The sequence below is a fragment of the Aythya fuligula genome, chromosome 1, assembly GCF_009819795.1.
Source record: "Aythya fuligula isolate bAytFul2 chromosome 1, bAytFul2.pri, whole genome shotgun sequence".
NCBI classification, from domain to species: domain Eukaryota; kingdom Metazoa; phylum Chordata; class Aves; order Anseriformes; family Anatidae; genus Aythya; species Aythya fuligula.
In genome coordinates, this window is record NC_045559.1 from 146189668 (window position 1) to 146202270 (window position 12603).

General features: G+C 37.4%; 1 protein-coding gene across 4 annotated transcripts in view; it reads left to right on the plus strand.

The window, feature by feature from the left end:
- ARHGEF7 (Rho guanine nucleotide exchange factor 7) overlaps positions 1 to 11367 on the plus strand; it is a 109432-nt gene extending 98065 nt beyond the window's left edge. For all 4 annotated transcript variants that reach the window (XM_032207817.1, XM_032207819.1, XM_032207820.1 and 1 more), the window contains 3 exons: positions 4851 to 4950; positions 5608 to 5662; positions 8201 to 11367. In XM_032207817.1, coding sequence (XP_032063708.1) covers positions 4851 to 4950; positions 5608 to 5662; positions 8201 to 8323 — 278 coding nt within the window. In that variant the 3' untranslated portion in view covers positions 8324 to 11367. The remainder of the gene's footprint in view (positions 1 to 4850; positions 4951 to 5607; positions 5663 to 8200) is intronic.
- The last annotated feature ends 1236 nt before the right edge of the window (positions 11368 to 12603 follow it).

The following is a 12603-nucleotide window of genomic DNA, read 5'->3' on the forward strand; positions in this document are numbered from 1 at the left end:
TGACTTCAGCAACTCTAATTTTTGTCCTATAGCCCTCTGGTTTCTTTTTTTTATTGCTTAGTGAAATGTAGTAAATCTTGAGGGATGATCTGCCACTTCAGATGATGTATCTGTCTTTCAAACTCTTCATCCCGTTATTAAGTGACTCAGGTTTGCACATAGAATTGTATGTTTGTTTCAGTCTATTTTCATTTTAATCATCAAAATGTTTTGCTGTAAACTGCCTAGATCTGTCATCTGAGTCGTGTGGGGTTCTTCCCTATTTGTGTACTGCTACTAGTGAAAAAGAAATAAATAAGCTTCGTGCCAAACCTTTTTTTTTTTTTTTGCTACTCCTAAGAGTTTGCAAAAAAAAAAAAAGTATATTTTATACAGTGTGCTTAAGTTTGGCCTGATGTTTGGTTTCTATTTTCTTGTTATCTTCACAAGTTATTAAAGGGCTCCCTTTTGACTTTGACAGATCTATAGCATGAAGGATTTCTTTTTTTTTTTTTTTTTTTTTTTTTTTTTTTTTTTTTTTTTTTTTTCCTCAATACTTCAATCTCAACATACCCAGAGTTTGGGAGCACCATGTTTACAATTCTTCACACTAGGACTTCATCAAAGAGTCACTGAGAAAGAGAAGGTTAACTTGGAAGGTCTGCTCATCCACTTTAGCATCTTGAATCTAACTAATACAATGAAGAACTGAGTGTTTTAGATAACAAGTAATGTTTGGTTTTTTTCATCACTTGCTTCCACAGGAAAATGACATGTCTTTTGTGTACAACAGTGGCTAAGTTATCTAAAAGAAAACAAAACAAAACAATTTGTGTTGCACATACTTGTCTTCAAGAGGCAAGTCAGACTTCTGCCTTTGAAACTCCAGGAAGTAATTTGGAAGAGTTTCCTAGCTTGTGAAGAAGCTATTAAAGTTGGTAGAAAAGGGGCTGCATAGTTACAAATACTCTTTCTCCTTTTTTATGTTTATTGTGCCTTTATAGTGAAGAAAACTCTAGTTCTTACTTCTTGTGCAGAAGAAACATTGCTGATGGCCTGAATTTATGCCATACACTTTTTTGTTAAGTTTAACTTAACTTAAGTAAGTTAAGTTAAGTTTAACTTTACTTGAGTTAAGTAAAGATCACTATGGGTCTAATTTCAGTAGCTTAAATTAGGAACCTCATGGTTGCAGGAAGAAGTTAGACTTTCAGAGAATGTCATGGAAAGTACCTCGGTTGAGCCTTTTCCTCAAAATGGCCACCTGGAGGAAGGAGCCCATTTCTTGTCTGACTGTGAGGACAGCAAGGTTTGAAATGAGGCCCTGAAGTTAGCAGCTTGCAGTAGGTGAAGTGGATGCCCACCTCCATTTTATTGTTGGCTTAATTGGTTCCTGGACAGAAGGGGATCAGACACTGAAAACTAAAAGCAGCAGCCTGCTCCTGACAGGCCTGCTCTGTAGGCCCCTTGTACCACGTTACCCAGTGGGTGTTGCTCAGGTCTCTAGCTCAGGTGGGCTCTACTGTTACTTGCTTTTTTGTATAGGTTCAACAAACTTAGCCTCCAGTTTAGGATTTGTAAAAAGCATTGAGGCTCTTTGTTCTCCACTCTAGGTCTGTGATGTTAATACGGAATAGATACCTTTGCTTGATTTGATGGTATCTAATTGACAGAAACTTTGAACCATGTCCATGGTGGTTTCGAGTTTTGGCTTTGTCTTTGCTATGCAACAGACTCCTAATGGGGGCATGTAAGTCTTCTAGGACACCGGATTTATGAATTTCCCCCTTGGAAAGTTACAGCAACTTCCTCAATTTTTATGTTCCACATCCTTTCTTATTTCCCTCCCCCAACAGCTTCCCTCAAGAAATAAAACCAAACCAAGCCTGTGCTGTAATGCTTGGGATGGTTGTTCTTTTTTTTTTTTTTTTTAAAAAAAATTCTTTCCCCTTCCTCATTATTTTTAAACTAGTACTTTTTGGTTGTTTTGTCTTGAGGTGTTTCAGGGGCAGAGTTCTTGGAGGTCAGCTTGAACGTTCTCTTTTTGCCTCTTTGACTTGAAGTGATACTGCCCAGTTTCACTATAAGTCAAACAGTTAATACCATTCAGCACAGAAGTTGCAAATTTGAGATTGACAAAGGGCAGATACGGCAACCTGAAGCAACTCTCGAGTCTTCTGCATTATTTTTGTGAAAATGTGGAATACGTCTTGAGGAGGGGCCTTTGACTAAGTGACTTGCAACAACTTCTTGAACTGTCAGTTTAGTTTAGCTCTTCGCACAGGCTCCACAGCGCTGTGATGCAGCCCCCTCTTCACGTCCTAAAGCTGTAGCTTGTAAACCTCAGAGATGATCACACGGAGTATAGTCACAGAGAAACTGGGGGAGGCGAAGGGTGTAGTTTAGGCAATATTGCTGAATGCTGGTCATGAGGTGACACTGCTTGAAGTTAGTTCTAGATGTGTATCTACCAGAAAATGCATCTTTAAACAAAACAAACAGAAAGAGGTAATCAAATTACTGTGCGTGTACTCATTTGATGTCAGGACCCTCCTTTGTTGCAGGATATGTAAATCTTTAATAGTTAGCAACTGCTTGTGAGGTTTAAAAAAGAGACTTCCCATTTGTGCCAGAGCAGTGAAGGTGAGGGTAGGACCTGCGATGTCCTGAATTCCACAGTGGTTGATAGCTGTGGCACAGAAAGGTCGATGTTCGCTTCAGTTTACACCATGTAAGTGTGTATGTGTACTCTGTGGTGGTCTCCTTGTGTGTATAATGTTGGTGAACGTGTTGTTTTTATGAAGCTGTATATGCTGTGTCTCGGTAGTATTAAGTGTTTACTGTGCTACGCTGCACACGCATCAGGATATGCTAGTGGAGACATCTGTTTCACATGGGTGTGTGTATATAACTGTACAGTTAGGACAGACTTTTTTTTAAAGCTGTCTTCTCCATGCTATTTCTGCATTTGGCAAGGACCCATGTTACTCTGACCAGGCAGACAGTTGGATGCATCTCTAAAGAGATAAATGTAACACGTTGCTCTGATTGCTTTGGTTGAAGGGCGTCATGGGTGAGAAACACGTGGCACTGCTCTCTCCCTCAGCACACACTAGGCTAAAGTGGTCAAAATTGGTACAGAGACCTGAAATTTAGTGATATAGTAGCAGCTGGTACCAACTAACTTCCTAAAATACCATGTAGCTCAATGTTGTGTTACATCTCGGGCAAATAAAACCAGTCACCAACTAATTGAAATAAACAGAAGGTAACATTTTTTTTACAACTAAAGATTGATAGTGCAAACAAGGAAACGTCCATGAGCCCTATTTACTGAGCTTGCTTTGTAGGTTGCTTCTTCCCAGCAAAACGGTGTGTGGGGTTTTTTTTGGGAAGGATTTTTTCACTTGGCAAGATGAAGAACTCAAGGCTTTCAAGGACGAGATTCTGTTCTCAAATACGCAGTTACCTCTATTCCACAAAATGTGACTGTCATGTACTGATATGTTTGATCCTTGCTGTTGTTACCTAAAGGAAACTTATCTGTTAAAGGATGTTTGCCATTGCTAAAACCAATTAAATGAGCTTAACAAGTACTGCAAAACTGTGTTCCCTACAAGCTTGTTGTTCAGAACTCAAGACTGCAGCTGTTAAGGAAGTTAGGATTTTTCAATGAACTCAATTTCCTTAACTTTCTATGTGTTTAGATTTATATATATAATGTATATATAAAAAATGTCTTATATATTTGTTATGAATAGTAAAAGAGAAGTACTATTATCACAAATAACTGTTCGGCAGGGGCTATCTCCTGACACATGTAATCCTGTAGTACCTATCAACTTGTTCAAACTGTGCTAGAATAAAGGCATTCCTTGCTAGTGAAAAATCATTATAACATATTAATAGGCAGACATGCCTTGGTTGTTAATACTCATATCTTGGTTAAAATATACAGGAATTTTAATGCCTTATCTGCTGTTTGAATTCTGAACAAATGCTTGGGTAGCAATTTACAGCCCTCTTAAAAATGCTTGTAATTTGTTTTAGCCTGAGTAATATTTCTAGAATGCATGCTTTACGTATGTATGAATGGACGCACACCTCTGAACAGCAGATTTTCTCTTTAGAGCTACACTACTAGAATTTGTGTGAATTATCTTGATGTTAAAGATTGTAATTGTAGAAAATGTTCTGAAGATGTTAGAATGTTTTGAGTCTTTGTTGTTAAACCATTAAGTGCTTTATTAACATTTTAAACATGACCTATGTATTTCATTATAGGACTAGAAGACTACCTTAAAGTGTGCACAACACAGTTGTGTTGTTTATGGTGTTCTGGGGAAAGGGTTGTTAACTTTTTTCTTCCATTGCTGTATTGTTTTATATCGCTATTCTGCTCCTTACTGATAGAATAATTGGTTTAGGGTGGTATTACGTCTTGGATTTGTATTGTGTGAGATCAGAATCTGTCCTTGAGGCTTAAATTGCTACTACTTGAATGCATCTATCTTTCTCTGACTCAGCTACGGTAGATTTGTATAGATTTTACTGATAGTTGACCTGTGCACTGTTCATTGAACTGTGTAGCATCTTCGTCAATAACACAGAAGTTATCGTCACCAGGATAGAAGTCTCAGACAATACTTATTTTTGTTATAAGGCTGTGGATTCAAATGTAAAAAAAAAAAAAAAAAAAAAACCAAAAAAACAAGTCAGTAATCTGTGTATATAGAGGGAAGGGGAGAAATTGAAATTGAAAGAGATGTACCTTGGTCATGCAGGTGTATCATGCAATGAATGAAATAACCTTTAAAATATCCCTGACTCTGTCCGCAAGTTTCTTATTTTGTAATTTATTTTTACAACAGGTTCCCGCAAAGAATCAGCTCCTCAAGTCCTGCTTCCAGAAGAAGAAAAAATTATTGTAGAAGAAACTAAAAGTAATGGTCAGACTGTTATAGAAGAGAAGTAAGAGAACATTTAATGAATGATGGATTAAGACAGTAAACTTTGCACTTTTATTCCTCCTTCCATCTCTTTTTGCAATAGTGTGTGTATGGTACATTAGTAGTAAGGGATGGAGTTGTCTGGAGTGTGCTGCCAGTCCTTTTTAAGTGCAGTTGACCTTCATTTAAATGCTTGTTGCCTGGCTTCTGTGTATGGTACTCAGTTTCTTTCTTCTGTGCCAAGAAGTGGTATGCTTCACCTGCAAATAGTTTTCACTTGGAAGTAGCCCTATAGCACTAAATTGTTGTAGGGTTTCGCTATTAAATTGGTGTTGTCTTTTTAGTTTGTGTGTAGTGTAATTCTATTTTCTTTTGTTAAGATGTATGTCAGAAATGAAAAATTGCTTGCTGTAACAGAATCATGATATAGGAACCAGTTTAGGTCCTTACGTGTTTGAGAGCTGTATCCTGTCACAGAAACTGGTAGCACGTCCTTGCTGCTTCCATGCTGCCAGGAAGGATTAATGAATGTAAATCAAGATAAGAGATAATTTGTAATGCAAATTTGAAATTACCTCTTAACTGTTTTTTAATGCTTTTCATTGAACAGTTGTTTAATAGTAGATTTAGATGTTTTCCTGAAAACTGTTGTAACAGATCATCTTTTTTTTCATTTTAGAAGCCTTGTTGACACAGTATATGCATTAAAGGATGAAGTTCAGGAGCTAAGACAGGTTGGTAATTTGCTACTTTAGAGCAACATGGAAAATGGAAAGATGGCATGTTATAAAAAACCAAAACCAAATACAGCTTGTAAACTGATTGAGTTTGACAGGAGTTAACTTGCATTTTGGACTAGATTAGAAAGTCTGAGATTCACTTTTAAAAGTAAAACGTGGCAGTTTGACAAAAATGCCTTCTTTTGTGGTTGTTATCAAAAGGTTGGAGCATCAACCTGTGAGAGGAGTATGAAGAGTCCTGTCTCTGAGGGGACTTACTAAGCTCTGTTTTGGTTTGGGATGTTACAAGTTGTGAAACACTTAAAGTATTAATTAAATTCAATTCTGGTGCATCACCAGCAAAGTAAGTGTATGGAGACTCTGAAATAGCATTCTTGGATTGGATGATTGTAGTAGTATAAATGTCTGGATTTACTTAGGCCTTTATTTACAGTCTTCCAGTAACCTGAACGCCTCCTGCAAACCAGTTCATAAAGTGTCTCCTTTCTGGAGATGGAGTTCTTTTCACTGCCTACTGTGTGTTCTTTTTAATGAAGGATAACTCTAACTTAGGGTGCTTGTTTTTCTCATTGGAAATTGGAGTAAGTCACGCTGACTTGCTGGTATAGTAGTTCCAGCTGATGTTTTAAGCGTGTTTTAAATATCCAAATGAGTTGTTTTAATTTCATTTCTTAACAGGACAGAGCCTATTTAAACCATATTTGTGCTGCAGTACCTACTCACTGTTTGATGTGTAGGTGAAATAGTTGTATTATCCTCATTGTCCAGTGTGAGAATTTGCCAACTAATCGTAACGGACCTATTGCTCAAAGTCACCTGACTCATAAAATCACCTGTGTTAAAATAAATGCATTAGTATTCAAATTACTTCGGTTTTGGGGCTGTAAACATGAATCTGAATTCTTTGCCCATCTATAACTGTGCGCAGTATTTTTGAGGATGTCATGCCTGTCCCTTGAAATAGGACAGTTGATGTATTAAATAGTTATTTTTTTTTTGCTGTTTTCAGCATATGTTGAAACGTATATATCCTAGGTTTGATGTGATTTTGGCAGTCTTTTTAGAAACACAATTCACTTAATACAGGCAGAAATAACCCACTAATTCTTCTGTGGCATGGCTGCTTCTGTACAAAGGGTAGAAGTGCTGCCTCACTGAGGCCCTGCAGATCTCTTTGTGTCTCTAAACAAAATGTCACATTCTCGTGAAGTTCAGACAACAGCCCACTTTCCTTGAGCCTCTCCAAATACACTCTTCATAATCTGGCATCTTCCAAAGCCAAGACCTTTTACAGCCTGACTTCATTTTCTTGTATATCAGGAATCTCAGAAGCATTTATTGGCCTGCTGCTTTTTTGTTTCAGACTGGAGAAGTGGCAAAAATAGTCTCTGAGCTGGCAGGGTCCTAGATAACCATAAACATGTATGAAAGCTGTCTGGGAGCACATGGGGCACTAGCTGGTGTAAATCCCAGACTGGCTTTTGGTAAGAGTTGGCCACAAAGTCCTGTAGCAGCTATGACCAGTTATTCATCACTGTTGTTCAGCACTTTAACAGTACAGTCCTGAATTGGCAATAAATAAGTGAAAAGGAAATTGTCTGTACCTACAAGAAAAGATGGAAATTTCTGAGTTTCTCTTGAGGAGAGAATGGAGTTGAGGAGTCCCATTCTGTTTCTAGACATTTCGGTAAGTTGGCAGCTGACAGGAGTCCAGTGGGACCTGATTGCAGACCTGTTTTGAGTTAAACACCCCTAGACTCTTTGTCTTGGGAGCCTGGTCTCATCTGCTGGTTGCTTCTCCACTGTTGCCAGCATCACCTTGGCCTCTACTGGATTAAGGAATGTAAGCATTTCTGTGGTTTGGTCAGTGGCATCCTTACAGTCCTGTTGTTTGTGGTATTTCAATATTATTTGATGGTGTCAAACACTGAGATCTGACTCAGTACACAGCGCTGGTGCTTCTTGCAATTCAGACTCCTCTTAGGTTGTCTGGCGTAAAGCTTAGTTACAAAACACTTCACAATGGTTTTCGGGATGCTCCTTTCAAACTGTTTGCTTTCCTGACGAAGCAAGTTAATTTGCATGAAGTTTTCAGATGCTTTTCTAAGATTGTGAAAGGAGTTATAATCCCAGGAGGCTCTTAAAGGGATACTTCCTCTACTCTTTCTGCTCCGTTTCCCTTCTCCATTAACAACAGATACTCTACTGTTCATTGAGCAGCTTTGAGCAGAAGAATTCGATATTATTGGCCATCTGTTACTAGCAGTAGCATTCAGAAGGACCCCTAAGTATAAATACAAAATAGCTCAGTCTCCATTTGGTGTTTTTTTTTTTGTTTGTTTTATTGTGTGAATTAACTGTGTAACTTGTAAAATTTTAATAGAAGGCTATCCTTTTGAGCTGCTAATAACCAGCATACTGAGAAGAGCCTTCAGAATTTGTAATTGAAAGTATTTGCCTGGTCAGAAAAGATCTCTTTTTAAAACAAAATGATCAAAAACCCAAACTAATAGTTTTGTCTCTGTTAAACAGGATAACAAAAAGATGAAGAAGTCATTAGAAGAAGAACAAAGAGCTCGCAAGGACTTGGAGAAGCTTGTTAGAAAAGTACTAAAGAACATGAACGATCCGTCTTGGGATGAAACCAATTTATAACCATTTTTTTCTTTTTTTTTTCTTTCTATTGAAAGACCAGTTGTAAAACTGAGCTGGGAAGCCTTCTGACATTAGTCAGTGTTGCATCAAGAGCACTACAAAACAGGATTTAACTGGATCTAGTGATTTCTTGCTCTGAACATATAGAAACAGCCAAGCCATTTACTGAAGCAATCTGTACTTTAAGTGTGGAGACTCTGGATCCTGAACTCTACTAAACTTAATTTGTTTGCATCTAAATTACCTCATTTTGCAGAAGGTGCAGCACCTGACTAAAAGTCCATGTTTTTCAGTGGCTTTTTAATTAAATATATATTTTTCTTGTAAATATCTGTAATTTTGGATGCATATGTGGTTGGTATATCAGGGCTGATACGTTATTTTTTTCTCTTGTTCTTACAATGCTCACAAGTGTTAGTAATGATGGCAGTACTGTCTTACCTAGGAAGGGTCAGAGTTCTTTGTGGATAATTACGGATTTGCTCCAAATTACCCGCTCATCACACATGCAAATTTTGAAAGTTGTTTTTCCTCTTGACCAGTGTATTTAAATCCTTTACTGTTATTTATGTCTGCACATACATCTTAAAACAGTTTACAATTGTTTAAAAACAGTATTAAACTACAGAAAATTGTTGGACAGTAGAAACAATTTTTAACAGTACTAATGCCCACGACTTACATTCATGTACACTTATTTGGCAGACTAATCTGTTGTGCTTTGGCCACAAGAAGACTGATGTACTTGCCTGCTTTTTATGACTGTGATTTTTAGGTGTTTATGTACTACATTTTCTATTGTTGTGCTTAAACATACAGCTGGCTGATAATTTAATGGATCATGCAGTTTGTTAAAACAAAAAAAAAAATCAATCTAATCCAGAATTTTGTGAATAAATTGTTGCTATTTATTTTTTATGGTCACAACAATTAAATTCTAGCTAACTTCTTTTTTTTTTTTTTGCATAAGATGCATGGGCTAGGCCAAATTCATTCAGAGCTTTGTTTTTATACCACTATGTAAGACTTTGTTTGGAATTCCCAGACTGTGGAAGCAGAGTCATTCCTTTCCCATCCTGTCTTCTCAGCATACTGCTGGTTTCTGTACTACTAGGATTTAAATGGAAACAAATCTGGAAATATGAATTTTTTCGTCATGCTGTAATTCATAATTTGCATCGCTGGCAAATTTGGAAAGCACGTTATCATGAACGTGAATGAAAACTTTTATTCCCTAGTCTGAAAGGTTCAATTGCTGCAATCCTTTCCTGTATTTAAAATAGGAGATGCGATGTTACTGCAAATGCTGAGCTTCGGTTGGAGCACTTAAAACACTAAGCCCATTCAAGCTCATTTATAAGAGTCCCTTGATTTCATCAAACTTTGGATCAAGCTATAGGTGGTGCAATTTTCTGAGGGGTTTTTCTTCACTTGACAGTCAGAAGTGTAGGTATAGCAACAGACCCAGGTCACGCCTTTTGCCCTTCTTGGTTTTCTAGTGTCCTTTGACTCTTTTTAAATATAATGTTTGGAACTAAGCAAATGTTTCTATACACTTTTAGTTGGTGCAAGAATGATTAGGGTGGTAAGAATTGTTGTGCACATTTGAATCTAATGAAGAATATTTTTAAAGCTGTTCTTTGCTGAGAAATGTGGATAGCTTTTTTAATAGGAAAGAACATAAATGATTACATTACAGACTTGAGAAGCAATTCTGTGAGAATAGGTACTTAATCTGAATAGACAATGAATTGTCTGATTTTTACAAGCTGAATGTATTTGTAGGTGTTTTAATTTGTATTCTTACGATTTAAAAATGTCTTCCCTTAATTCTAAAGGAGCAGACTGGGTAAGAAAACTTAAGAAAGTCTACAGTATCCAGGTACATGCACTCACAGAACTTTTAAGTTTATGACAATTCTTGATACCAACATCTTTTCCTTTTGTTTGCGGTTGCACAAAAATGTTGACTGACATCTGTAAATCTTCATATTTGAAAAATGCTCTTGCTAAAAGCTAAGTGACACTAAGCCGTGCAAGTTCATGGCACATTGGCTAAATTTAGAATTGAGAATGCCAATATAATGAAAGTTTCTCTAACATTTCTACTTCACCTGACACTAAGGCTATTCTTAGAGTGCATTTTAACTGTCAATTGAGCATACATAAAAGGACATTCCAGAGGAAGAAGTATAAAAGAAAAACATGAATCTTAGCAGTATTTAGCAAAATTTAACTCAGGAACAACTTCCATCATAACATGGCTTTGTTTTACATTATATTGTAAAGAGTAGCATTGCTGTGTAAATCTGCTGACACTTAGCACCTGTGATTATAATAATTTCTGACAGTACCCCTATACCAACATCTGATGAACATGCCTTAAACACTGGGATCAAGCAGTTGTTAAATATGACCGGGACTTAGGGACTGATTTTACTTGAGGTGGATTTGGATGATTTTTTTTACAAAAAAAAAAAAAAAGGAAAAAAAATCAAACATATGTAGCTCATGTCCTTAGCTCTAGTGCAGAGAGCAAGATTCAGGCCTTTGGGAACCAAGGAATATCTGAACTTTTTTCTTTTACAATTTGTTATACTGTACATAGAGTGTAAATTTCACCATGGACCTTCTGAATTGTTGGAAACTTTATATAAGCATGGATAAATGGGGCACTGTTTATTTAACCTATTAAAGGGTTATTTCTTTGCTCTCATCATTTAGGGATGAGGAGATGAAGCCATTTCTTATCCTGTAGATGTGAAGCACTTTCAGTTCTGAACTGTTCAAAATGTAGCATAACATTTCTCTGTACTTATTGATGTGTGCGTGTTTGTCTCACCATGTCATGTCATCTTAAATATTAAACAACTGACTGCCTTTGTATAAATTTTTCTTAATGCTGATCATTTAGGGAATTTAGGGTGTCTGTTTACAGTATCTGTGGAGAAGTCAAGTTTAGCTTAGACATCACAATATCCTGATATCGACTACTAAAGTGTTTATGCTACATTATTGTAATTAAACCATGATTTTTTCCCCTACCTAACGAAGTGTTACCTTTCATCTAATATGTGGGTTATGAGATGAAGAAGGAATACTTGTTGATTTCTTTTTTTTTTCTTTTCATATAAATAACCTCTGCTTTTTAATAGCTGGAATAGTATCTTGACAGGGCCTTTTTTGTGGTCTTTTGTAATAACAAATCGATGCCTATGAAACAAACCGAGGGTTTTTTTAAAGGGGTGCAAAATAGGATTTTAACTTTCTTGCACTTAGGAATTTTCACTTTCTTTGGCAACCTGACCTAGGGCAATGTAAGACACGGGAGATAAAGACAGCAGCTAGTGAAAGGGAGAGAAATAAGAAATGGTAGAAAATCAAATTACTGCATAAATAAAATACATGTCTAGGTGTATGATCGATCAGAATGGATGAGAAATTGCTGGTAAGTGTACATCACAGGGACACTATTGGGTTGGTGCCATGTGAAATAGGTGGGGCTGGTGTGATGGCAGGAGCATCGCCTTCAATGCTTTGTGCAGGATGATGGGATGGGTAGTGGAAGGTGTAGGGAGCCGTTTGCTTGAAAAGATGGTATCAGTCTTTTGACAAGACATTTGAGGGGGTTGATAACTGAGCTTAGATTGAAATGAAACCTCTATTCCAGCTCAGTTTATCAAGTAGGTATAATTAAAGAACAGAGGACTTGACGTGTAGCACTGTATAGCTTTAGTCAGAAGAAATTCTTACTTTTCAACTCTTCTCTATGTCCTTCATTGTTAAGACTTTTTACCACATCAATTTGAAACCTCCCTTTATTTTTTATATTGTGTTTTTTCTTCTTCTTGGATGTCTTACTGTGGTGGGTTGACCTTGGTTGGTTGTCAGACCTCCACCCATCCACTCTTCGTTAATGGAAGGAGGGGGAAGGAGCAAGATGAAAAAGCTTGTGGATTGAGATAAAGATGGGAATATCACCCACAGTTACCATCGTGGGCAAAACAATTTATTGCCCACTGAAACTAGAGGTGTGTGGTGAGGGAGCAAAGACAAAAACTAAACACCTTTCCCCAACCTGACCCTTCTTCCCAGGGTCAACTTCACTCCGTGCCTGACTCCTTTGCCTTACCCCTCCCCTCTCCAAGAGGCACAGGGTGGGTGGGGAGTGGGGCTTGTGGTCAGCCCCTAGCAGTTCCTCTCCCTCCTCCCTCCTCGTGCTTTCCCTGCTCTAGTGGGGGTCCTCCCAGGGGCTGCAGGGCCTCTCGGGCCTGCTGCTG